Raw genomic sequence first — 27,891 nt, 5'->3', positions numbered from 1 at the left:
TTTAAGAAGAACTTACATGATCTTACCACTGAAAATTTGATAAAGGTGCTTATATTCTAATATTTTTCAAAACAACATACATAATATTTTATTTTCCAGAGATTTTGTATTTTGAAGTGTTGATTGTATTTTTGAACCATTATTTATTTTTGAAGTGTTGATTGTATTTCACATATACTTTTTTATTTTAATGTGTTAATTTTATTTTTGAACCATTTTTTATTTGTAAGTATTGGTTTTATTTTATAGCCATTTAGTCAAGTCTCGGTACAACCATTTGTCTCTGCTAATGACATCTTTAATACAATTTTTTGATCCCAGGCTTAGTTTATTGACTGTAATGTGAAATTAGGCACAAGTATAAGTCTGACAGTTTGTTCACCAAGTTACTGTGCTCTCTGAGAGGATCTGTAAGTATTTGACTTTGTTCCATGCCCATCGTTGACATTAGTCTCTAGCAAAATGTGGATCATCTACCAGGAACACTGCAAAGAATATGAGTCTATGTAGTGTAGTGGTTATCACATTTGCTTCACACGCAAAAGGTCTCTGGTTCAAAACCAGACAGAAACAGTTTTTGCATGTTCTATTCATCACAGGTGTTTACTGAAGGCCAACAAGGGTTCTGTGGTGTCATGGTCTGTACTCAGAATCCAGGCATCTGAGTGCAAGCCTCAGTTGAAATTTTCATGCGTTGCATCTAACATCATCAACTTTGGAACCTCAAACTGAAACAAAGCAGAGAAGTTCAGTTCCTGTAGTGTAGTGGTTATCATGTTTGTTTTACATGCAAAAGGTCTCTGGTTCAAAACCAGACGGAAACAGTTTTTGTAGGTTATGCATCTCTTGGGGTGCAGTGAGACAACAAGAGCCTTCCTCTTTTGTGATGGTTCATTTGCCAATCGACTTCAATGTCGGCTTCTTTGAAATCGAAGCTACTTTACTTCAATTACCAATTGGCAGTTCTATGGTGTAATGCACATGTGTCAAACTCAAGGCCCGGGGCCACATGTGGACCCCCAGTATTTTATAGGCCATGGAAACTCAAATGCAATATTTAAAACTTCAATACATAAAATCAGTTATTTAACAATATGANGGAAACTCAAATGCAATATTTAAAACTTCAATACATAAAATCAGTTATTTAACAATATGAGGTGGTGCTTAATTTATTTTTAACATTGTATTTTTATACATTTATGCTGGGGGTGCCCAAGTCTAGTTTTCCAGAGCTACCATCTGCAGCTTTAGATGCATTCCTTCTCTAACACACCTGGACCATTGACTCATTATAAGCCTCTACAGAACTGAATGAGGGAAGTCAACCTTTTGTCTGGGGTGTGTTTTAGCAGGTATGCACTCCTGATTTGTACCGTCAATGTGGCCCGTTGAGAGGGGCCAATATGCTGAAGTGGCCCTCGGTGAAATTGAGTTTGACAACCCTGGTTTAGAACCTGTTTAGAATTAAAATGCTGATTGAACTTTCTGTCCGAGTCCTATTTAGAAGAAATCAGAAGTTCCAAGCTGCCCGCTCTATCAAAGCGCCTGCTTTAATGAACAGCACATGATTAACCATTATAACCGCAAAGCCACATAGAAAACTTATGGAGCAACTCAAAATTTTAAACAGTAACATTTGTGATTTTAAGGAACAAATCAGTCAAATAACTCGAGTCTAAAAAATATAAATATTATACTTGTGGTAGTATTATTATTATTTCACAGCCTTTTACAATGTCAAAAGGTTTTGAAAGCGGGAAGTGGTCTGGCTAGCAGACACTCAGTTGCAACAGGATACCGACGTCTTGAGGAGTGACGACAAAAACAACTTAAACCAGTTCTTCCAAGTTTATTGACATAGATATGGACGAGGTCAACCATTTCTAACACACGAACATGAACATGTCTGCTTCCTGCTTTAAATCCCTTCTATGGCTACAGAAATGTGCAATGAAATACTTCAGATTACTACAAATGAACTGTGTGCAGATGATTCATCTCTTTCATGTACACCAACAGGAAAACACTAATTACTATGTTATATGCTTTTGCCCTCATGTTCAGACTTTTGCAATTCTGTTTGTTTTCTCTGCAATAACAAAAACTTCAAATACAAACACAGGAAACGACACAAGGACGAACATTTCCATTGCTGTCTAAACTTCAGCAGAGAGGAGATCTAGTGTATCATGTCGAAGATTCCTCCAACAAAGAACAGCAGTGCAGGTTTTATAAAGAAAAAGACCATATAAATAATATTAAAGGAAACAAGACAGATTAAATAAAGCTACTATAGGATCACCAAGTCATGAGTTATTACCAGAGTTGTTCTGGTAATGTAGAGATTTAATCACACACACAAAAAAAGTACAATAACAACGAAAAACACTTTTGGACAACACACACACTGAAGTTATGGGAGAACCAAGGGTAAAAAAAGCCGTTTCATTCTTCAAATCTTCCCTCTAAGATGCTGTCAAAGGTGAACGGGAGAAATTTGAAGCCCTGACCTGCATAGAATTTGGTCTGGAACTCCACCCTGAGGGAGGAAACAGGAGATACAGTGAAGAACCATTAAGCGAGAAGTGATTCAGATAATAACCTTGTTAGGAATACAGTGGTGATGGATAGCAGGCTGGGGTAAAGCTGAATGGAGCAGTCAAAGCCCGTGACCTCTGCTCCTGATTCCAGCCTGCAGTTAGTCTTGTTTATATCATGAATCTGGCTCTGGAGCCAGAGACACCCAACACTCTTCGCTTCAGGAAAATGATCAGGAGCTAATTTTAAACGTCCAGTCTGAACCGACAGCTGGATGACCTTTTAGCTAAGGAGTCAGGAATACCCATCATTCCTAAGCCTGACTGTTGTATAAAAAAACAAAAAAAGTAGGTAGATGAACATTTAAAACATTTTAAAAACAAGGATCAGATTTCCTGTGGAGCACAACATACACTCTTTAGCTAGATATCTAACATCTAAACAGATTCAGGCTTTTTCTAAGGAACAAAATGTTATTTTTCTGCTTTGACCTCACTGTCTGGTAAGATAACCCAAACAAATTCCCTACAGCTACAAGGGAAATTAATTCTGAAACTGTGACGGGATTCCAAAAAATGATGCACCTGTACAAAACAATACCTTCTACTGAGGTAGATTCATAAATAACTATTTATATTTCCTGCCTAAAGCTATGCACTAACATTTTTTTTTCTATCTGCGTTTCATTTGTAGTCAGAACTTGGAAATTCTGACCTCTGAGTTTGAAAAAAAATCATCTGGAATGCCGATCTGAGTTTGGACTTTGCACTCAGAAAGTCAGAGATCCAATATGGGAGCTTCTCACATCAACAGTAAGATGTGATGAAAACAGGTTTATTTTACAACACACACTTTAAAAGTGAACCTAAAAATCAGTGCTACATGGAACACCTGCATTTCTAAACAAAACCAATAAAAAGTGGAAAAAGTGGATTTGAAAAGTAAGAGTTACAACAATAGCTACTTGGGCGCCGCCATAATGGAATCCTGTTAATTTGAAAGTTAACTCGGTTTTATCTTCGAGTTCAAACTTCCGACAGAAACGGAACGCAGCTTTACTAATGAAATAATTTAGCGAGACTCATTATGAATTTGTCTCTGCAGAAGGAACACAGTAGCCACCAGGTGGAGCCATCGCTCTGAATTTAATTTACACTCGACATGAAAATGAAGGATTCAAAAAATAAAGAGTAAAAAGACACCAGAGTCTGATTAATGTCACAATGAAACAGAGAATATAAATACTGTGGAATTCATGAATGTGAAAGCATTAGCAGTATTAGGTAAATCATTATACAAAACATCGATGATAGAAAACTTACCAGTGCAGTCGAAGTGCGTGCAGAAAGGCAGACAGTCCTTCCATAATGAGGAGAATGGCAACTGAGAGAACAGCAAAGAAGCAAAAGATGATGGCCAGAAGGACGAAACCGCCAAAGTTTCGAGATGAAAGGCCGAGGCGCATCACCATGGACCAAAGCACCTCTGACAGCTCTGTTCATGAAAACATGCAAGACATAAAAAAAAAAAAAGACTGTTTTATGGGTGTAACAACGTGTTTCTAAAAATGCGTGTGTGATGCTTGTGTTGTTCCTTACGTGCATGAGCGAGACTGAGGGCCCAGAGCCGCAGATAGGAAGCAGTGTTAGAGATGCAGCCGAGGCAGTACTCAATGGTGTGAATGGCCTGATGCACAGCCATATCTGCAAAGTTAAACTGTGGAAACACAGACAAACACATCAGCACGACAGTTGAAGCAGAATGTCTACAAGTCCTGAGGCCCACAAAAGAAGGAATCTGGCTCACTGTACGTGCATGATCGTTAGAGTAGTTAACAGGGGAGCTGTTATTATAAATGAAGCAGCCTCCAAATTAGTAGAGGAATTGTCCTCTTTGGACCCTGTGAACCCAAAGTATCAGCTGCTCTACTGATGCGTCATGCACATCACCGAGACCTCGGGGGAAGCATTGATCTACCGACGCCCAATGTTTGATGAAACACCTACAACGCACCGGCATACGCAAACATACCCACAACCAACAAACCTAAGGGCAAAAGCCGACGAGGCGAGTTGCAGTGAGAAAAAGAGAACAGAGACATGCATGTTTTTTACAGGAAGTGATAAAGGTGCAGCATTAACTCCGGTCCTACCTCTTCCTCCTCAGGGGCCTAGAAAGCAGGTAACAAAAGGGAACTCTTGGTTATTGAAAACACATCAAGAGACAAACATCAATGACAGAAAAGAAGTAGGAGAAAACAGTTACACATGTGAGCATTTCAGCATCCTGCCCACACACAAACACGCAAAACTAGGTTATCTGTTTAAATTTAAATAGATAACTAGGCTACAAGAGCAGCAGGATGACTGAACAGCATGTCACAGAAAGTCACACGCATAGATAAAATCACATAAGCGTTGAGAAAAGTATGGAAAGAAGGAACAACAATCCACCCTTATCCATAATTGATGTTTAGTTTTACCACAGTGGAAGTGGAAACATGAGATTAGGTTTCAGCTCCGGCTGAGTGGCTGAATTATTCAAACATGTGAGAGGATCATTTTACTGCCATCTGCTCTCTCAACAAACTGCTGAACTGCTGTTCCTTCTGCACTGTACGCAATCTGTATGAAATCATTTCAAATGCAAATATGAATTGCCGTCGGACCGAGACTTAACTTACCTCAGGTTCCTCCTCGGTCTGCTGCGCGAGCTGGTCGTGCTGGATGATTTCCGCCTCGTCCTCGGTGGGACCGTTGCCCACTCGGACCCCTCCAAAGTTCTGTGTGCCCTGAAGAACAAGGAGTTTAAAAAAAAAAGGGATAAATTAGGGCTGCAACTAATTATTATTAACGATTAATCAAATTTAAAATATGGGCACATACTGCAGATTTTTCATTCAAGCCGTTTTTATAAAATATTAGAAACACATCAAAAGATGCAAATACACAATTTGTGTTTTTAAACAAGAACACAAACATATTAATGGCTTGATAAAAAATAATGGGATTCCTATGCCACTTTAAACATCCTCTGCTTGATCATTATAAGCAAAAGATGCCTCTTCTGTAGTGAAAAAATACTTCTACTGTCAACATGTAAGAAATATTACATTGTAAGAGTGATTTGTTATTTAGAACCGAACAATATCTGGACAGTCAAGGTTGATTAATATGATTTTTTTTTTTTTTTTTAAGAATTTGAACCGGGAAAAAACTAAAACAAAGTACATACATTTGTACAGTTTTTCTGTGAGTGTATTGTTCTTTCAACAATTGTTCTATTAATTCATTAGTACTTAATTAGTTGACAATAATATGACTAATCAATTTATCACGACTAATTGTTTTAGCCCTAGTATAGATGATCCTCAACTCAAGATAGTTTTGATCTTACCAGATGTTTTTGCCACAAATACTGTCTCCGTAAAACCAGAGTTTTCACGACCAACATGCAGGGAACACATGCTAAGGCAATTATCACCAAGAATATTTGCAGCCCCATCTACAGAGAGAACAGAGAAAACCAGGAAAAAAAAAGATCAGCTTCCTGTGCTTTTCCCTAAACTAAAAGTCTTGATTTTTACATATCAGGTCCAACCTGGCCCCTGTAGAGAGGTTTGATAGTGGGGTCGTTGTAGCTGAAGAGAAACATGTTGATGAAGGCAATGAGGAGACTGGGAGCCTCTCTGGAGGTGTGGGCATCATAAGACACCCACTTAAAGAAGATCAAAATGACCAAGTAGCCAAACAGACTGGACATGAAGAGGATCTCTGGGATGAATCCCAAGTAGATGTTCAGTGGCTTTTTGAAATACCTGCAGAAATGCACATCGTTCCATCAGTTTGTTATTTTAATCCGACAAAACGGAAATCAAAAATGAAGACATCGACTCACAGATGGTTGAAGAGACTTAGAGTGACTCCAAAAAGCATGTGGATGACTCCCAGGATGACAGACATCTTCATCTTGAAGGAGTTCAAAAATGACAACTTGTTGATCGAAATACTCCATATCTGAGAAAAATGCAAAAAAATAAAATAAAATAAATAAATAAAAAATTGTTATAGAACCAAGTGTTGCACATTAAATTTAGTAATGATTAGAGATCCACCAATCAGGTGGCAAAATGAGTTGCAGATTATTTGATAGAGCTATAAAACGATAAAAAAACAATCACATTATATTTTATATTCTTGAGGACCAGAAAATGACATCAAAAATGATAAAAGATATAAAATTTAATAAGTTTAACATTACATGTGGCTTATCAGGCAGTATGTAGAGAAACAGATATTTGAGTATTTTTACAAGACGGAGAAAAGACTGGGAGTGGTATTGTCATCCTGATTTGCATTACTTTATGCCTGTGCCGAAACCTATTTGCACTGTAAAACAGTAATGCAAATTATTTTGGAGCAGCAATGTGTTGTGATTTGAGAAAATGTCCCACATTGCTTCAGAGAATTGTGCACTTAGATTATAGGAATCATGAAAATAATTCTCATTATTTAATATTAATAGTAATTTGTTCTTTTAGTTTATGCTGAAACAGACAATTTGTGATCATTTCCAAATCCATTCAATACAGAAAAATAGATATTTTTCCACTACATGTAAGTTGCATCTTTCTATCATATTTCCATTCAACTTCAAAAATGTGCATCAAGTATGTAATAATGATGCATTTATAGCCTAAAAATTGTGGCAATTCTTCAGTTTTTCTGCATTTACTAAACTTGAAAACTTTCACATTTTCTCAGTTTTTGGTCTGCAAACTGAAGATAAGACAGAAGGGAAAACTTATGCCGGTTAATTGGTGCATCTCAAGCATGTAAACCTTGCTAAAGTAGGAGATGTTCATTTTAAAGGAGCGGCATTAAGAAAGATAAAATAAAACAAACAAATAAAAGGAATATGTTGCATAAATCCTAAGGATTTACTGGATCAATTCCAATGGGGTATGGCCCTTTAAAAACTCCATCCAATGCAGGATCCAACTGGAGGGCTGTGTTGCCTTTAAGTGTCTCATCTCTAAAGCAGAGAAAATAAACACAGATCTGTTTAGTTTACTTCAACTGGAGCAAAAAAAAAAAAAAAAACAGTGACACAACAGCAGTCTAATAAATATTTTCTTTGTTGTTCTTAAGAATTACAGTTTTGGCTCCTAGAATCAGCTGGTAAACGGTAAACACAGCAGTGACGTTACTTTTAATGCAGAGCTGAGTACATTTCTATCTGTGATACTTACGTCCAGTTGCCTCCTTTAAACATGGGTCTCACGCTCCATCCAGAGCCGAACATATTGAGGGACTTTGAGAAGCAGTCGTTGTAAATAAGCCCAGTGTACATTGAGAATATTCCCATCAGCAGTATGATATAGCGTCCTGCAAACACCATGTTGAATATCTGCAACAAAAAAGTGTCAATAATCAGTTCAAGGATAAAAAACATGTATAGGAGGATTTAAAACAAGCATGTTGACTCAAGTGATCAGGTTTTGTAAAATACTGCAGATTCTCTGTGGCTCAGCAGACTGGGATTGATGAGGTGAAACCATTCATACCTCGTTATCATTCTTCTGGGCCATCAGCCTGCTTTCTCTTATCACAAGGTAGAGAGCAGCGCAGGTCATGAGTGTCCCATGGCCCAAGTCACCAAACATGACAGCAAACAGGAAGGGGAAGGTAATAATGGTGTATGGCGCTGAAGACACGAACGCAGGCATCAAACGAAGAGGACGGGGGTGATGGTGGTGGTGGTTGTACATGAAACGAGTGAAACATGTCAATGAGCATGTGCCAACAGGGTGAGCATGGATAACCAAAAATGACTGAGAGGACAGGAAGTGTGAGAAACCGTCAGAACCTGGGTTAATTTCACGGTAGCTGCCAATCCCATAAGCGTCTACAATGTTCTGGAATCCAGAGGTGAACTTGTTTGTCTTGTTATACGTGGGTGGGGTCTGTTTGGTCTGCATTCGATTGAGAATGGAAGGCACGGTGGAGCCACTCTTCTCCTGCGGAAAACAAAACCCAAGACGAACGCTTTCACTCAAGTTTAAAAATGTACACCAGAACGCAGAAATCCCCCCCCGCCGACCCTCAAGTTTACTCACGGTCCCCCTCCGCAGTGCAAACTGGATGGAGTCCATGTCAGACACAGGACACCACACCTCGGCGATCAGACACTTCTGCGTGACGTCAATGTTGCAGAGGTTGAGGGTGTGGTAGATGGCCTTCATCTTCCTCACCTTGATGAACCACACCCTGACGGTCTTGGCCGCAGCCTGCAGGACCCTCTGCCTGTGATCTTCAGTCTGGTTCAGAACCTTTATGAGCAGAAGCAGACGTCTCCCACATGAGTGAATCGATTCTAATCGATTCACTTCCTGTAGCTTATCACTTAAGCTACAGGAAGCTTAAAAGATAAGTAAAGCTACACCACAGCTTGCTTTGTCGGAACCCACAAATGAATATTGATTGCTTTATTATAAAAAAGTCTTTATTACAACTTTCTGCAAGACTCAAAATACTGAATTTAAAGCAAACTTGTTATGTTAGGAAACATCAATTTGCATGAAGTGACTTTCTGTAAATTCACCTAGCTCATTTCTGCAAAGCATATGTCCATTATAAAACAAAATGAACAAAAAAACAAGTTATTTACATTTTTTCATATCAGTGGTGAAGTGAGATGGCTCAGACATCAGATCAAGATGCATTCTCATTGCATCTTGATGCACTGAGAATGCCCTGAAAAACTTGTATTTTGCTCCAAACAGGATAAAACATTAACATCGAGTTGTGTTTACAATTAACCAGCTGTCTCATCCACTGGATGTTTCCATACAAGATAGCAAAAATACCCTCAGGCGTGCTGCTGTATGAATCACATTCAACACTAATCCCTGATCAGCAAATAGCAGGACATTTAAGCTCTGTGCCCACACCTGTTGTCGAGGCAATGTCTCATTCTGCAGACAGCACTCCAAATAACTTCTGCTCGCATGTACTCAGAAGAATATCAGTCCATCCACAAGGTTTCCCAGCAGGTGTTGGGCTTTGCCCGATATTAAACACGTCATGCTGGAATTCTGTGTAATTCCATATTGTGATAATATTATTCTCAAATTAAATTCTCAGGGTATCTGCTAAGCTAAGAGTTATATCAAAATATATTGTAATGAGTATATATATATATATATATATATATATATATATATATATATATATATATATATATATATATATATATAAAGAGTGATTAATCTTTATTCATTAAAGAAAAATGATATATTGTCCTGGGCTACTTTATTTCTGACGAGCAACCTATACAACAAAATATGCTTCCAGTGGACAAATTTAGAAGTTATTATTTAGTGCAAAGAAAGAGGGTTTAGCCATATCAGAGAGCTAGCTAGAATATAAACAAGTTTGAAATCTGAACAGCAACAGAAACAAAAACAGACCACTATAGCAAAAAAGTCTGGTTTTTCTGAAGGTTTATTCACCATTTGCAGGTCATCAATGCGAGCATTCACTCCTGCAAGCATCTCTTTCCTCTCCTGGGGGGTTTCTGGACACGGGTATAATGTTGCTCTGAAGCTAAGGATGAATTAAAAAGCAAAAGAAAGCTGTTAGTTATGAAAAGGTCATCCCTCACAGTGCGACAATGCTGAGTCACTTACCCCTCACAGATTTTCTTAACTCTATTCTTCAGCTGGTCTCCCTGGAAAAATATGATGAAGACGGACTTGTGGACCTGGTCACCCTGAGAAAACATTGCTCGGTTAGAAATCAGAGTAAAATCTCTACACATCTGATAAAACTGGTTATGAACAGCACTGACTGAGGTGGGGTCCTCTAGGGGGTCTTCTATATCTGCCTGCCGCAGGAACACGTTTCCTCTGCAAACTCGCCACAGCATCCTCTCAAATGTGGGAATACGTTCCCTGCCTATGACTCCAGCCACAAATCTGCAGCACACACATTGAAAAACAATTTTTTGTTTTATTTTTCTCCATTTGGTTTTTATTTACTTCTTTGATTATGCTTAAAACAGCTATAAATGAATGGAATTGGCTATTTAGAGTGATTTTTTTTTTTTTTTTTGCTTTAGAGGATCATCCCTCATGTCTGGAAAAGAGCTTAAAAACTTAATGTGTGTGTGGGGGGCGGGAGGGGTGTTTGCGACCCCAAAAGCACAAGCTGGAAATCCTCCAAATGAGACGGAGAAAACATGTTAATCCTGTTAAATCACACAAGTGTAGAAAACAGACTCACCCAAGTCTGAGAGGAGCTACTCGGGTTGGCTCATTGGGATCCAGGAGAATGGAAGATTCTTCAAGCAAACTGGGATCTTCCATCTGTCAAACAGAAAAACAAACCACATTTGTGACATTAAGTCATCATACTAAGTCCCAGATCTGAATTTATGAAATCCCACTTTTATTAAAAAAAAAAAAATCTCCTGACCTTATTAAAAGAAACTTAGTCAGAGGAGTTTCTATTCAATTAGCAGGTGACCATCTACTTGTTATGAGCTCTGATTTAGGTGAATGATTCATCTAAAGAAGCTGTAAAAGATCCCTCTGCGCTGTCAGTTGACACAGTTTTGCTTGTGAAGGCAGTGAAGTGGAATTAATGTTGGCCAAAGGTTGCTTAAGCACAGACAGGATCTGGCATTTAATACCACTGGGCTGAAGCACCAAACAGTGCATTTACTATAATGACTGACTAAGCTAGATGCTGCAGTCATGTGAACAACTATGAAAGATTACGAGTGAAAACACCTTTTGTTAAAATCGAGTAGAAATAAGTGCAGCTTTGTGTTTTGATGAGAGCAGTGCTGTGAAATGTGGTTCAGACAAAAAAAAAACAGGAAATAAGTCAATTAGGGAACACAACTTATTAATATACTTAAAATACTGATGTCATCATATCTTAGTTTTTGAGTATTTGAGGTACTATATAAATAAAACATGAGCAACTGAAGCTACGTGTAGATTTAATTCTGGGTGTTGCAATCTTCAGCAGAAACATCTACCAAATTCACAGTCATCTGTTTCTTAGTAAAAACGTAATGCTGAAAACCAAGAAGCAGAAAACGACACTTCAGAGGTCTGTAAAAGGAATAAAACCGACCTCATTGAAAAACTGCTGAGTACGGTGCAAAATGTGCTTGAGTTCAGTCAATTCCAGGAAGTTTTTCTTCAGAGCCTCTTGGTTGGTGTTGATTTCCTTCAGCTCATTCTCGAGCTTCTCAAACGTAGCCTGTGAGGGACAATATAAAAAGAGCGAATAAGGATCCAGACCTCCATTTGTAAGAACTCTGAAGTCCATATCTATATTTTGAGGGTAATTTTTCAACACTAAAAAATAAAAATAAAAACTAGTACTAGTAATCAAAAGATCAATTATTCTGTTAACTGACTGAACATTTGTTCAAAGCATGATTTTAGTTTTTTTTTTTTATAACTCTTGCAATAAACTTTTGAAACTCTTCTTGCACTTATTGTGTTCTTATAGACATCTTTATTGTTTTATGACTTCAGCTAATGAAATGCTCTGGACTCCAACCTTTATCACATGATTAATTGAAAAGCAAACATAAAAACTACAGACTTGTTGCATGAAGGCTTATAAAAACAGAAGAAAACAATCACCTCCAGATCAATCATGTCCCTTGGAAAAGGAACTTCAGGGTTTTCTCCTGTGTCCATTATGGGGATGTTGGCCTTCTTAATTTCTTTTTCAACAAATCCTGCCAAGCAATTGTTAAAGCCAAACAAGTAAACTTAAAAACAACAGAATCTCACACAAAGCAGAAGCTTTAAAGCATGTCAAACAGTGTTTTTAGTGTCAAAAACTGACAGAATCAATTGCTTTTGAATTTCTAAAAAGTTTATTGTACAAGAAAAGAAAAGCTCACTCAGTTTGCGATCCATCTCCTCACATCGCCGCACTTCATTAACAAACTTTCTCTGGAAGACGTTTACATCAGGATTTAGCTTCAAAAAAAAAAGAAGAAGAACAGAGTTCAGTGACAAAACATACTTGCTCAACTGATAATTTCTTACAACTGCTGGAGGATGTTAAAGCCTGATAAGGTCTCAAGCTGTTGCACAGGACTTTTCTGTTACACTCATCCTATATTCACAGACAACAGACTGCCTTGAGACTAGTTAGGAAAGGGCTTTCTCATGCCTGGAACGAGGAGTCAGCTGTGAGCACATGACCCAAAGGGCATCCACCATCTAAACAGCACTTGACAGCACTACTAATGTAGCCAAATTTTATTCACCTAAACAAAGATGACCAATATATTCTGCAACATTGAAAACTGCACTTTTAGACAGGAAAATCCAAAGACAAAAAGTGTTGTGGACTTACATCACGGAACTGCACCATCCCAATCTCTCCCAGTTCACTGACACAGCAGTAAGCAGCTTCCGACTGGAGGAAGAGCTGGGCCAGGGTCATCTCTTCACTTCTAAAGAGTTCCCCCATGGTGTTGAAGGCTGGGAGTGCCCAGCACTCTAAACTCAATCAAGATCTATGGAAAGAGAGCATTCATTATTTACTGTGAATATTTACTGAAATAATTTAACAGATCAGCCATTCATAGCATTTCTGCACTCCATCTCTAATGGCAGAGGTCCATAAACAGCTGAGTGTCACCTTTACACAGTTGTGCTGCACCCAAATCATATATATACCCATAACAACACCGCTGTTATTATGGGTATGAATGGACATGTGACAAAAACATAAAAAAGGTTCAAAGAATCCGGTTGAAGTGAAATGGGTTAGCACTTACTGATTGGCTTTTGCTAAATTTACCTTTAAAATTTAATTTAGTAGATATTAACATTTTAGCATCCAGCAGCTTCTTACACAAAACAAACTTTAAATGCCAGGATTATTTGAATACCTTGAAACTAAGAAGCATAACGACCACACAGCGCTAATCCGGGGATTACAATGAGTCAGCTGACTTGTTCAAGATTCAACAGCAGCTCCACCAACGCTATGTAAGCCCGTCAACTCTGTTTCTTTTTTATATATTTACCTGGATAATGCCTCGTGTTTTATTCACTCAAAAAGTACTGAAAAATATTAGGACGTTGTCCCATTACTGTGGGTTCACTTGTCAAACCTCCGATTAGCCGTGACCCAACAGATACTACCCAAAAAACTAAGTTGACATGACACTTTTTTACAGCAACTTCCACATAAAATGCTATAAGTAACCTCAACAGTGTAAAGCTAAAGCCAGGGTAATTCTATTAGCTATTAGCCATAGTTAAAATTGACAGCTCGACTTCACTAGCCTTATCCGTCTTTGCTAAACCGAACAGAAAACATCATTTTCATTCAGGCTAATGTTAACTTTGTCGTCTACTTCACTTAAGTAGCTGCAACACTTTAAATAGCAGTTAGAACTAAATAAAGCTTTGCGAAGCGCTATCGACTATTTAGCACACCTGTAGAGCAATATTTAGCAAGTTTTGCCACCGTAGCACGTCAACATTACATTAAAGTAGGTCCAAACCGTTTATAGTCATATTGGTCGGTATTCTTACTATTAAAGTATGGATTGTATCCTTTCTCCTCTTTGCTACCCGTTCACTTTCTCTCGGTTGTTTGTAGAGGAGTGGTCCGAGGAAAGAAGGAGTAAACGCAGCTCACCAAGGCGGAAGGATCCTCCTGGTAACGAGTATCGATTGATGCGTTCACACATCACGTGACCACTAACTGTGGACTCTATTGGCTCAAAAGCGGTGCCTCGATACGTCTCTTAGCTTAGCTCTAAACTTCTAAACTTTTATTTTGAAAACCATTTCGGAAAATTACGGCGTAGCTCACTTTGTTTTGAGTAGTTTATCGCAGACATCCGTTGAGTCAAAAAAAATCATGGAGCAGTTTATGACTACTTTAGGAGAACTAGCGTTATAATCACAGTATTGTGTTTAGCTACTAACAATACAAATATCTACAGTTGAGGCGCTACAAAAATACAAAAGCAAAACAAAAAAAACTCAATGGCTGTAAAATCTCGATATACTGCTCTCTAGTGAACAGATCATGTAACTACATTCATGCTTTAATGTTTTATACCTTATATTTAAATATTTACGTATATTGAATGTTTCAACTAAAATTGAGAGGTCTTGACTACCGATTTTCCTATTATATGACTATGACCTCCAAAAATTTCGTAAAACTTCAAACACAGCAACTTCTTTCTCATACCCACAGGTTGAAAAGCTTAAATACTGTAGTGGATTCATTGCTAACATTTAATACCATATAATGTCACTGACGTGACGGCGAATTTAATTTACAAATAATTGTCAGTTGTTTTAGTTAGTTTACCTTATTTTGAAAGTATTTTCCGGACTTCACAATGTTCTTCTTGGTTACTAACTTACGTTTGATAAACTATTATCGAAGTATATTTTGACCCCTAGGTGGCATAAAAGAGCCTATACTTTTAGATAAAAAAAAGTTGCAATGATTTTTTTATTAAATACACTAAGCAACTGGCATTCCTGTTTGTAAAAAATAAAGTATGACTATTGTTGTTTAAAGCAACACTTGCAACATTGATGTTACTCTATCAAGCTCGTCGATTAATTTGTCTGAGACATGTTTACAGATGGTGTTTTACTTGTATGATTCATGGTCACAAAACAATATGTTAATGCAGTTGCTCTCAGTTGCTTTTGTGCATTTCTCAGAGCAGAATTGAAATTCTCAAAACTTCATGTTCAATCTTCAAATCATTGTGTCACTTGTGCTCATCAAAAAAGCAATTTCTTATTCTTTGAAACAAGTTGCACATCTTTTTGTACATCAAGTGATTATGTAAGACTCCCTGCTTTTTCCTAAATTTTTAAATGCTTATTTCATGTTGATCAAAATGTATTATATGGGTGTCTGTTGAATTGTCGCACCCTCCGCAACATTCAAAACATTTAACAATCAAACCTGACTGTCTTATTTGTACACAATGAAACAAGGATTTGTCATCCTCAGGCACTGACAAGTTTATTGATACAGATATTTAATTTCGAGAGAAGAACTAAGGATTTTGAGAAATAAACTGAGTTTTGAAGGTAATCAACAGTGTTTTGCTGTTTGTACGAATTGTTTTGAGAAATGCACTTATTGTTTGGCAAATGTCAAACATGATTTGAGAAATGCACCAAGCCAACTGAGAAAAACTGTGAATACACTAAACGTTACTGTAAGCTCACAACAAGCCATTTTATGTGAGGTATTTTTTTGCAAATGTGTTTAATCCTGCTCTTGATCTCAAAATAATATGCCAAAGCTATGCTGTTAATAACACCAAACACACTATTTAAATTAAAGTGTACACAAACACTGAAGTAAACTGAATCCAGTTTAAAATGATATACAGACAGATAGACAGACAGATGAACAGCTGTTGCTTTTGGAGCTTCATCAAGCTTGTTTTCTGTGATGTTTCCATTAGAGAGCCTCACCTTGCCGTTTTATTTGGGAGTGTTATGCCACTAAGAGGAGGGGGTCTACAGACATTCTGCTTAGGCACAGAATGGGGTGGAGCTGCAGCGGTAGGCTGGTACTGGGTGGAGGCTGGGTGCCTGAAGGGAAAAGTTTGGCTGGGTGGTTTTGCAGTGAGCAGAGGCATTTGACTCAGGGCACACATGCTTGATCTGTGAGAGGCCCCACTCCCCTTGGCTGGCTGGCATCCCAGAGCAAAGGCAGAGAGAGGTAGAGAGGATTGACTGAGAGGAATCTAAAGAGGCAAAAAAGTAGGTTAGGAAGTTGTCTAAAAGAAAGAAAAGCAGACTAAGGCTCATCTAAATAGCTTGTTTATTTTGGTAAAGAGGTGGTATATTTAGTTGCTAGGTATGGCAGACACAGGAGTCAAAAAGGAACATGCACCCCATGCCGATATACCCTACGACGATGAAGAGGTTGCTCTTGTTGGCGCCGCTACAGAGCCAGCAGTAGATGACGATGACCCAGCTGAAGAAGTGGACCTGGTGCTGGATGCTGGAGGCAAGAGTGAAGCTCAGATGAACGGGGTCATGATTCTCTCTCTGCTGGACAAGATCATAGGTGTGGTAGACAAGATCCAGCAGACCCAGAATGGACTCGAGGCCCGACAGGAGGCCATGGAGAAGTCTGTGTCAACCATCCAAGGGGAGCTGGCGAAGCTGTCCAAGAACCACGTCGACACTGCCAACACAGTCAATAAAATGCTGGACAAGGTGCGCAAGGTCAGCGTCAACGTCAAGACGGTGCGCAGCAACCTGGAAAAGCAGGCGGGACAGATCAAGAAGCTGGAGAGCAACGAGCACGAGCTGCTCAAAAGACGGAACTTCAAAGTCCTCATCTACCAGGTGAAATGTGGAAGAGATGTCTTTTTATAAGTTTATTGCATACCTTTTGTCATAACAGATTCAAATTAATATCTTGAAATTGCTACTGACACAAGTAAAGCTTCACAGTATCATGTTAATCTACTACTTGGTACGTTGCATTCCCCACATCCTGAAGGGAGGTTTGGAAAAGACGTGTGAAATTCACCTGAAAGGCCGTAGCAGCAACATACTGACCTCATCTCTGCAGAAAGAAAAGCCAAATTTGTGTCTTGCATTGAGTTTTGTTAGTGGAAATGAAAAGAGGACTGCGGCCCTTTCAGGATGAAGGATGAGATGCCAAGGCTTAGTAGATTCCATGACACATATCTCAGAATCACTCATTCCTAAAACTTCAGCAAGGCTGTAATGTTCACAAAGTATTCAACAAAAGCTCTCCTGTCCTCAGAAGCTTCTGTGCAGCTTCTGTTCAGACTAGACCCTGTGACTTTCATGAAAAACTCGGGACAGGTAGCAATTTCTTCCATTCCACAGGCATACGTGATCGCCCAATAAAATCTATATAAAGACTCCTGGTTGTAAATGAAAATATAAGCCCTATAAACACAGGCATGTGGAGCTATTTGAGACAGAACCAACGCCCCACTACTGAGGACAGGGTGGTGTCTGGAGTAATGAAAGGTGAAAACATGTTGCATTTTTTTTTTTATCTTGACGATGTCTTAAGACAAAGTTAAAATTTATGGCGCATAATACTGTACTTGAGTTAATGATTGGACCAACGTAAGCACAGGCAGGCTCAGTTTTAAAGGTGCAAAACAGAAAAAGAAGTAGCTTCAAACTAGAAATAACTTGAACTTGTGGGCCAGAAAAAAAAAATCAAAGAAGCAAGAAAATAAGAAGTACCAGCTGCACTAGTCAAAGGACTATAGCTACCTCAGTGAGCAGTTCTTTTTTTAGCTCGACATGCCGTCATGTCTTACACAAGTTGAAGCTACTCTGTAAAGAAAAAAAAATCTCACTTGGATATACAGCAGTAATTTCCTCTATAAACTAATGATGCTTCACTTACTGGAAGCATCGATGAGCTAATCTCAAATACATCCGTAGCGAGGGATCTTATGGTGACGAGCCTCACATGTGCGGAGCTTACTTGGGGATCTATATTGGCAGGCACAAACTCTTTGCACCGCAAGAGCAGGTTACACTGTTGGCATCCAGCAGAAATCCAATCATAGGCACTTCACCCCAATAAATTACTCAGTAAAGCAGGTGCCTCCTGCTGTTTTGGAGACTGTAAGCCTTTCAGTTATGTTGCAGTGGTTGCCCCTGGCTTCCAGCCTACTTTCTTTTAATCAAAAGGATGGCTGTACTGTGTCCAGTTTATCTGACCAAGTGATAGATGGGTACACATATTGGCAGCAATGCAAATCAGCACTGGCTCTCAGCCAGTTTTCACCACTTTCCACTCACTCTGTTTGCGTGTTGATGTGTTGGAGCGGGACGGGTTTAGAATTAGAAATACGGTAAGACCGATGTAAGGGTTGAAGTACAGCGTGTAGAGGTTAAGGCAAGACTCCATGGTATTGCTTTGCCACTATCCGCGTGTGTGTGTTGGGTTTCACCCACAATATCAAAGTCGTTCTCGCTCAGATTTCAGCTAAATACGTGAAATGCGTCGCCGTGCGCTACGAGACGTACTGCTTTTCTTTGTTCATCTGAGTGCAGGTGCTGTATTTTTGTGTTGTGTCACACTGCTGGATGTGCTCTCCGAGAATAGCCGCACAGTTGAGAGTTTCCGGGTTGGGAAACCTGGGATGGAAGCTTTATATTTAAACCTGACGGGAAGCGGCATTGCCAGGCAACAGCAGGACATAGCAATAAAGACATAATTACCACACGCAAATTGCTTATCACTGTACATAAGAGGCTTTCAAATATTCCTTGCATTGTGGGTGTCCTCACTGCACTGCAGTGCCAAGTTTTCCCCGCAGCATGGATCACATTTACACTGTCATCAGGGCACTGCTGGTAGCAGCCAACAGTGAGTCAATGGAGGCTTTTCTTCATATTTTTCCATATTTTTTTCCCTATGACCATTTTATTAATGACATGGCTGTGAATCATGTTAAAGTGTATGTCACTTACAATGATTTCTTTTCTCCCCTCATTTCCATGTATCTCACGAGAGGCAAAAAAGAAACTCAAATTAAACAGGATACTGTAATTATGAGGGCAAAGTTTAGAATGTGAATTCATGCGCAAGTCTTTTGGTTGTTGTTGTGCAACTGCTGCGAATGCGGAATTTAAACATGAACCCATTGCAGCTGATCAAAATTGGAGAGTCAGTCAGAAGGAAGAGCTGGAAGGGATCCTTCGCTGTCGCGGTGAGCTTGTCCTTCAAATCAGCTAAAGAGACTCAAATGTCTAAAACCTTTGATCTGTCTCCCAGCTTAGGTTGTCTGTGGATGAAATCTGCCCAGGCAACAGCAGAAGCTGCTCCTGCTTTTTGACTGAGGTTATTAATGTAGTCCCAGCATTCTTGCCACAAATATTACAACTGACATTCAACCACCCAGGCTTAGTCGCTGTCAACATTTAAACCCAGAACAGAAAACAGGCTTTTATATGATTTAAACTGGACATAACATAGATATTCTTCACAGTGTTATTTATGGAGTCATGTTTTCTCCTCATTCATAATTGCACTTATCATGGTAATTATCTGCATGTAGATTCTTGTTCAGTGTGAAATTGTTGGTGAATGCTGGATTTATGGAGCAAAAATAACATTGCTTTGACAGCTGTTGCACAGGATTTGATCTGGCTGTTTAAAAATTTTCAGTTTTTTTTTAAATTAATTTCTTTTTCTTTTTCAGTATCCTGAATGTTGCAGCTCAGAAATATCACATATACCGCCCATATTCAACTGCTGTGATAATTTTGTAAGCCAAACTCAAATGTTGAAGCATGGACTTCAAAAAATAAATGTAATTAATGTTCTTCTAAGCTATCCTTGTCTTTACTGATAAAGATGTAGACATTTTGGCGTGCCAGAAGCTTGGAGCGGCTGATGTGTCAAGAGAGACCCACTCTTTCATTTGTCTTGTACTTATTTGACCACCGTATAAACCTTCTATAGAGCGCTGGACCTTTGCATTGCCCAAATGGCAAAGTGATCATTAAATATGAAAAAGAATTAGTCTAATATGAAAGTCCACTGTTGGAAGAGGATAGAATAACAGGAGAAAACCCTTATTAACAAAAGGAGAACTTCAAGCAGAAAAAGCCCAGGCTAAGATTTGAGTCTGAGACCTTCTTGCTGCAAGGCAACAGTGCTAATCACATTTTTTTTTTTTTTTTTGATTAGAACTGTAACACACCGACCATAATTTGTGACCCTGAAGGGTGTGTCCGTCTGACTAGGAGGTCAGCAGCACAGGAGACTTTACTCTCAGTTTGCAGACTGTGATGAAGAACCAAAGGATCACTTTGTAGAAAGGTGTGGGAACAATCATTTAATTCTGAATGTGAACAAAACAAAGATTTCTATTTTGGGTGAAGAAGTTAAGGTGGTGGCAGGGTATAAAGAAGTTGGTATTTGTCTGGAGAAAGAGCATAGCGACTTTTGTTTCATGTGGGAGATTAGATCCTTTGGTGGTGACAGCAAGATGCTTTATCGTCTATAAAGTTTGTTGTTGAGAGTTTAGTCTCTTCTGATGTTGCACATTTTAGACACTCCAGAGCACACACTTTACAAGACTGTTTTTCAGACTCACTGCAAAACAGATTGTTACAGAAGATTTTTGTTGTAAACTCTTGTTTTTGAAGAAACTTTGAGTTTTTACTTCTTTTTTTTTTACATTTAGTTTTTCTTTTGTATTATTAAGGTGTTTGCAAATGAGTTGAACTGAATTGGGCTGAATTGAGTTTCATTAGTTCTAAAGTGAGAAAGACGTCTATTGGCAGTATTTAGTCTCTGACCTGGCCTGAATGTCAGACACAAACACATGGTCTCATGCGCAGAAAACAAGTGATGATTTTCAAAATTCATGCAATTTAAAGTTTGATCAAAAACTTGTATGAATCAATTTCATGCAACTTCACAGGTGTCTTCATCTAGTTTATGCAATATAATCCGCCAGTCGGTGGCATGGTGAGACGGTATTCCTGCGTCTGGAATCAGGGTGTGTTTGGATGCTCCTCAAAAACAGCGTTAGCTATGTGGTCATTCTATCAGGGGGTTAGAGGACTTCTCAGTTACAGACTACTCTAACAACTCTATGCAGAGCTCCAGTCACAGCCAGACAGTGCTCCCTCTAGACCACTGCTCACTTTTCTGTAATAGATTTTCAACTTGCCCGTCTATGTAACAGCATAGTCTCTCTTACTCCAGACGTAGAATTCCAACCATGGGAAGCCCTTTGGCCTCTTTACTTAATTGTTGTTTCCCTGCGCAGACTGCATGTCAGCGCCTCTACAATGAAGTGTTTTCAATTACCTATCATGTCGTAGCAAGTAAAACCAAGTAACTTGAGTGAAAGGAAGTCAACAAGCAGCACAAAGATAGAGCTCTGATTCATTCTGCTGGCATCTCTGAATCCCCCACTTCAGATACCACTCCCCCTTATCGCTCCCACAATCGAGATGGCCTATTTCAATCCAAATCAGACGTCTAATCCAGAACTGATAGCATAGCTCTTCCAGTATTACCCACAGCACTTCGCACACACTCCCTGTCTCCATTTTCTGTCTATAAAGAGATTGCACTAAGACTACATAGCAATTGGTTCCCATGTTCATTCATTTTTAAGTTGAGCCCAAGGTTGTACGATACAACACCAAAATGTAAACACATCAAGTTCCCACGTTTTAGTGATGTAGAGCAGATGATTATTTCAGAACTTCACCTATTTTTTACATTTTCTTTGTACAGTTTAACTGAAAGACAATCAAATCTATTTAAAGGTAAAATGTAAAAAGAAAGAAAGAAAGAAAGAAAGAAAGAAAGAAAGAAAGAAAGAAAGAAAGAAAGAAAGAAAGAAAGAAAGAAAAATGTGTGTGCAATGTCAGACAAATACTTAGTTTCATACAATTTTTGATCAATATTTGATGTTGTTGGGTACACATATCAGCTATGGCCAATAGAAAAGAAATTGCCTCACAAATGAACAGATTTGGAGAACTTTAGATAAAGAAGGTTTCATAAAACATTTCCTTTTTTCAGTTGAATTACACAACATATGATATGTTCAAAGAATTAATTTTAGGAAAACTGTGTGAACTACAGAGAGCCACTGTCTCCAATGTTGCATTACTGAACATGGAAACAATTGTTTCTGTCATCAGTACTTTATCTGAGCTGGACTACTTCCTTGAGTCCTCTGGTTGTTTATGGTAATTCTAAATAATGCCGCCTGTGTACATGTTAATTTAAAAATAAATTTATGTTTACACTTAAATTATGTCTTTATCCTTTTTATTTAATTTTACGCAAGAAATAAATGTGTTTCTCAAAATGTAGCAGTATCCTATTACTATGAAGATAATATCTGTTATGTTTGTGTTCCAGTGTTATCTCTTATTTTAGCAGCGGAGAGCGACATCATGGAGCCAGAGTGTTGTTTCTTTTGGCTCATTTAAATGCAGGTTACTGTTTGGGGGTTCCCTTTTTTCTTTCACCACATGTATATTTTGCTGATAACAAGAAGGAAACGAGTTCACGCTGAAGCAAAAACAATCCTTTCCCCTCCTTTTGTTTGGAATTCTTTCATATTTTAAAAAATGCAGACCATTGTTTTTTTTGTTTTTTTTTGTTTTTTTTTTTCTCTAAAAGTTGTTCCATTAATGTCCCGGTGAAGCAAGCCTTATTTGCCACTGCATTGTTTTTCTTTTCTCTTTGCTTATCCAAAGCAAAACAATAACAAATCTGAGTAAGCGGTGATGTGGAATATTTCAAACACTTACCTGTCAGTCAGGCCTATGGACCATGCAGCACAGAAAAACAAGTGTAATTTGATAAACTAGCTCAAAGTGCTGCCTGTAAGGTCTTTTGTGCCGCTGTTTGCCTGTGTTAAAGTGGGTGTTGGTGCAAATGGATTTTCCGGTAAATCCATTTCAATCCTATTCAATTCATCTAGTTATAGAACATACAGGGAGAAATATACCTAACTTTTAAGCATATTCCACAAATGTGGCTGAAGTCTTGATTTTGAGAAAGCAGTTTCTGAAGTTTTATGTTAGCTTACTTTATCCACCCTAAAATGTATTTAATGGGTTTCTGGGTCTTTCTCCTGATTGGAAGTTGCAACCAATTGACCAAAACTATCACTATATAAACCATACCTGCAACATAGCATTTGTGTATTGTACTGTGATAAATTGTGCAATAAAAATAGTAAAAAAATTAAATTAAATTAAAAATGCTGCTTCATGACATGGATCCTTCCCAAATTTGGTCTTCAATTTGACTGATGTAGCATATTCATTTCATCAGCAAAATCTACAGTGACAAAATAATTAACATTCTCTTAAACAATGCCAGAAGGAGGTCTTGAGTTACTCCTGGTGAATTTAAATTCCTCCTCATTTCTCCACGCATGCCCATCCCACCTCCCATGGCAGCAAACAGGATGTACCAACTGGAAGACGGATCAGGTCAACGTCTAGTTTGAACAGTTGTAGCTGTCATCCAGCTACTTGGCCAGCAGACAAATATGTGTCCTCATACCACTTCTCAGCTCTGGGCAATGCTGCTGATACACTCCAAGCTTATTCGGCACATTGTCCCCATATGAATGAGAACGTAATCAGAGTAAAACACTGGCTAAATGTTTTGAGTTTGTACCAAATCTGAATATTTTTTTTCTCAATAAAAATTATTCCCAAATTCTGTTTATTATTTAAGCCAACTTTTGAGTTGAATATATATATATATATATATATATATAAAGAGAGAGAAAGAGAGAGGGAGAGAAAGAGAGAGAGAGAGAGAGAGAGAGAGAGAGATTTTAGCATTGATTATGTTAGGTAACAGAGGAAGATGAAAAAAAGCAATCCAAAAAGTTGTGTAATCTTGGTCAATAAATAAATTGATTTACAATGATCATTGCCCAAAAAAATGGTTTTTGGATATTGATTTAAAGCAACAAAAAAAAACAAAAAAAAACAAAAACAAAAGAAAAACCTGAAAGTGGACATGTTCATTGAAAAAAACATATACATTCAGTGTATTAAAAAAAAAGTCTTGTTTCAAATTTTGCTCTTATTCTATTCCTGAAATGTTTCTGATTATGAAACTAATTTTAATATCACTGATGACCTGGGTAAAGTAAAAATGTCATAGAGATTTAAAGTATGTATCATCAAAATCAGCCTGCCTTTTTGTAAAAAAACAAACAAACAATATATATAATAATTAATTTTTAAAAAAGTAATTAACCCCTAAACCTAAGTGTGCAATTTTGGAGGGATTTTGAGCATTAATGGCTAAAAAGTCTTTGGCAGATTTTAAGTCTGGACTTAAACTAGACCTTAAAGAGTTGTTGAAATGTTCTTGGAGTGATTTTGAAATTGCTTTGAAACATACTTCTAGATAATTTTGTTTGTAATTTTCTTAGATCCGTATATTATTATTATTTTTTTTATCTTCATAAGTGTAATAAGTAAAACTGAGCCAGAAATATATAATAAATAACTGTTTCATTGCTTTAAATTAACATTTTGGTAATGAAAGCAATGTTTTGGAGCCAGATTCACCTTTGTGGTTTATTCCAATGCTTATGTGGCATGTGAATCTTTTGCTCTTTGCATGTGAGAACACCAGGGGATTTATAGTAGCCTGGGCATTAGGTTTTGCATGCTCTCAAATATTCTGGAAGATTAATCTATTACTAATATAAATAGTAGCCAGATTAGGTTCAGTGGGAGCAACATTTTGTAAGCTGGGTTAGGATTAACCTTTAAACTATTTAGCTACAGTGGTATTTTTGTCTTTTATAGTCAAGTAAAGCAAATCAAATAAGTTACTATGCAACAAACCTACAATATGATGATATAGAAATGTTTTCCCTGCACACAAACGCTTATATGTATGCCAGTAAACACATGTACTCATGGATTTACACAGGTTAAGACTGAACTGTTGCTTTCAAAAATTACAAAACAGGACTCCAGTGTAAACGAAATGCCCTCAGCTTCATTTAATTTCAACACAGATTTTTTTTTTTTTTTTTCGCTGACAGTGGGAATCTATGAGTCATAGTAGATATTTCAGTTTTTCCACTGAAAGTGCATCAGTTCCCTCACACACATTAACAATGGCTTGATTCAGAGCCTTGAGAGCAAGATTTTCATTGGGTGAAAATAATTTTCTGAAGTAGGGCTTTGGCTTAAGAGCCCTCTTCACTAAGTTATGCATGAAAAGAGAAAATGATACAACCACATGAATAATATTCAACATCCTTTTTTCATCCATCCATCTATTTTCTGAACACCCTTGTCCCTCAGTGGGGTCGGGAGGGGTGCTGGTGCCTATCTCCAGCTAACGTTCCGGGCGAGAGGCGGGGTACATCCTGGACAGGTCGCCAGTCTGTCGCAGAACATCCTTTTTTATGTAAATGAAATGATTTAAATATAGATATTTACAGAATATGCATATTTATCACAACGCTTTGTTTAATCTTAGGTGAGCTAGTCTATAGGGAATACAAACATATAAACTAATTTGAAGTAAGACTGAAAAAATACATAATTAAAAAGTCTACTTAATGTGCCACTTTGTCAGTACAGATTGCACTGCTGGAGAGACTGAAGTCATTATGTAATACCTTCACATACTGTTTCCAGTTTTCTTGGCAGCTCACATTAACACAGGAATGGAAAACTCAATTTTGCACCATTAAGTGTGAATAACCATGCTGAGATTTCAGTGGTTTCAGAGTCAGGAGCTGTGGAAAGCCTGAGCTATGGAAATAAGAGAGTTCCATTTGATGGTGGCTTTCTGGTAAATAAAACCTCTCACTTTGAATGAATCTGTATATAAGCTGTGGTTTAGTCCAGCGCCACTGGCGCTGGGGATTCTAATTATATCTCAAAAACTTCATGCCCCAGAATTTGCATTTTCCCATAAGTCATCTGACTCACCTTCAAAATACCTAAAGCAGTAGTAGGCGGGTAGCCAGTCCCCTGTGAATTGTCTAAGGTTTATTTTGGACCGTGTAGGAAGCTTTAGAATAAATGACCAGAGTACATTAGGGGTCATATTATAGCCTGCAAGCAGTCTCTAGACATCAAAGGATCCTGATGCAGGTTCATGCAGAGATGTAACACGCGAACCTCCAGCCCATGTCAATCTCTCCCTTGGCCTTCTCCCACTCTAAAGCGACATATCGGTCAGAGACATCACTCACTGTGAATGCTAGCAGCACAGCTGCAAGGAGTGGACGGGATAAGACAGCTGCTCCTGTGACTCATTCAAGAGGCCTTTCATCACACTGCCTCTAAAGGAATAGTGTGTGTGTCTGTTTGTCTTCTAGCCTGTTAAATGGTTGCATGGATGTAGGTGGATTAAGAGCATCTGTTAACAGTGCGTGAACTTATCTAAACAGTGAGTCTGACATTTTCCGACGCTTGTACCTTCAGTTTTAATTTAGCTTGATATTATTCTGACTTTTTTGTGACGCAAACTGGAAAGTATTAAAAGGTTGACAGGAAGTGAAAGCTGAATCTAGCTATAACTACCACTAATATAACAGTTTTAAGATATTTCACTATGATTTTTTTTTTAGTAGTTGTTTGAATGAGGTTTATGTCCATTAAGGATATTTTTTTAGTTAACCTGTTTAAATATTTCTTAGATTAGTGAAGGTATTCCCAACAACATCTGGATAAATAGTCTTGGTAATGGAGACAGAAAGAAGCCAGCAGTTTATGGTTCCATTTCCGTTGTTGTGCATAGAGACGATGTATCATATTACGCCTTTAACTGACTCCAAATGTTACCCATCTGGTACAGAAAATAAAACAGCCTTTGGTTGTCAGGAGAAGGTACGATAATGTTTTGCTTGTAAGAGCTTCCTTTAAACATTTACAAAATTAACATTTCCCCCAAAAGGTGAGCCCTCATCTCAGAGTGGTGGCCACTCTGCTTCGAATAGCATTTTTCATGCCTCCAAACCTATTTTCTATTCCTGAATTGTTTAATTTTGTCTCAAAGCCGACCTGTTTTACTCTTCACAGATAGAAAAGTATATGCAGCCATTCAAAAACAGGATGCTTAGGATCAACTTTTCCATGAGGGCCACTTAGTTACTCTTGTTGGAAAGAGCCGTCAACAAGGGAGGTTTATGCTATTTAACAGAAGATTCTTAGTCCCAGCTCCCTTGGCACCTGTCAGTGAATACATTCACACAGCGGGCAAACTTTTCCGCTGCTGCGAAGTAGTAAATCTGTGGAGAGTGGAAGGTAACACGGGGACGCTAATGGATTTAACATATTAAAACAGAGGCTCTCAGTCTTGTGTTTTGTTATCAGGGCTGGAAACCCAAACAGGGTTCACTGATGTCATCACGATTTCCTTAGAGCTCAACGGACCGTAAACAGGAAAGTTTTTTAGCCACATTCCTACGAGCCTCAAACGTCTTGCATATTTATTTAATATCTGAACATGCTTTACTCTCTTTTGAGAGATGCCTGTCTCATTTCAGCAACATCATTACTCAGTGTTTGCAAATACACAATTATCCACATTATTTATGATTTCTGTTGTTAGCGGTTGTTGTTTTGGATAATTAAAAATATCTTTCCAGCGTTAAGTTCTTTGCATCCCAGATTTACTGGTCTATGAGGGGGCAAACTTGCACTAATATGTCATTATCAATCAAATGCTCTCAAAGCAACAAAGTGATTTTTTATTGAAATGATTAGTGGGACAATTTATCATCCAGCAAATTTGCTCACACACACACACA

At 38.1% G+C, this 27,891-nt stretch overlaps 2 protein-coding genes across 4 annotated transcripts in view; one reads left to right on the top strand and one right to left on the bottom strand.

Moving 5' to 3' along the window:
• Window positions 1-1,836: 1,836 nt before the first annotated feature.
• atp6v0a1a (ATPase H+ transporting V0 subunit a1a) lies at window positions 1,837-14,228 on the bottom strand. 3 transcript variants are annotated; one of them, XM_007558135.1, is made up of 22 exons: window positions 14,129-14,228; window positions 12,936-13,098; window positions 12,475-12,553; window positions 12,209-12,306; window positions 11,688-11,816; window positions 10,827-10,909; window positions 10,393-10,519; window positions 10,232-10,314; window positions 10,055-10,148; window positions 8,660-8,872; window positions 8,410-8,560; window positions 8,108-8,247; window positions 7,793-7,950; window positions 7,485-7,575; window positions 6,439-6,557; window positions 6,142-6,358; window positions 5,938-6,045; window positions 5,225-5,332; window positions 4,694-4,711; window positions 4,140-4,257; window positions 3,864-4,035; window positions 1,837-2,542 (listed from the first exon to the last, which is right to left on the bottom strand). In XM_007558135.1, exons 2-22 carry the CDS (start codon window positions 13,050-13,052, stop codon window positions 2,449-2,451), a joined length of 2,517 nt encoding a protein of 838 aa, XP_007558197.1. In that variant the 5' UTR covers window positions 13,053-13,098; window positions 14,129-14,228; the 3' UTR covers window positions 1,837-2,448. The 3 variants fall into 3 exon arrangements, with proteins under 3 accessions (XP_007558197.1, XP_007558200.1, XP_007558201.1); XM_007558138.1 differs by lacking the exon at window positions 4,694-4,711; XM_007558139.2 differs by lacking the exons at window positions 1,837-2,542; window positions 3,864-4,035 and having other exon boundaries at window positions 4,176-4,257; window positions 4,694-4,738.
• Window positions 14,229-16,194: 1,966 nt separating this feature from the next.
• cavin1a (caveolae associated protein 1a) overlaps window positions 16,195-27,891 on the top strand; it is a 15,421-nt gene continuing 3,724 nt past the window's right edge. Inside the window, exon 1 of the mRNA XM_007558125.2 lies at window positions 16,195-16,942. Coding sequence (XP_007558187.1) covers window positions 16,448-16,942 — 495 coding nt within the window. The 5' untranslated portion in view covers window positions 16,195-16,447. The remainder of the gene's footprint in view (window positions 16,943-27,891) is intronic.

This window comes from Poecilia formosa, unplaced genomic scaffold (assembly GCF_000485575.1).
Source record: "Poecilia formosa unplaced genomic scaffold, Poecilia_formosa-5.1.2 Scaffold94, whole genome shotgun sequence".
NCBI lineage: Eukaryota > Metazoa > Chordata > Actinopteri > Cyprinodontiformes > Poeciliidae > Poecilia > Poecilia formosa.
The sequence above is the reverse complement of the archived record's forward strand: the minus strand, read 5'-3'. Positions and strand labels throughout refer to the sequence as shown.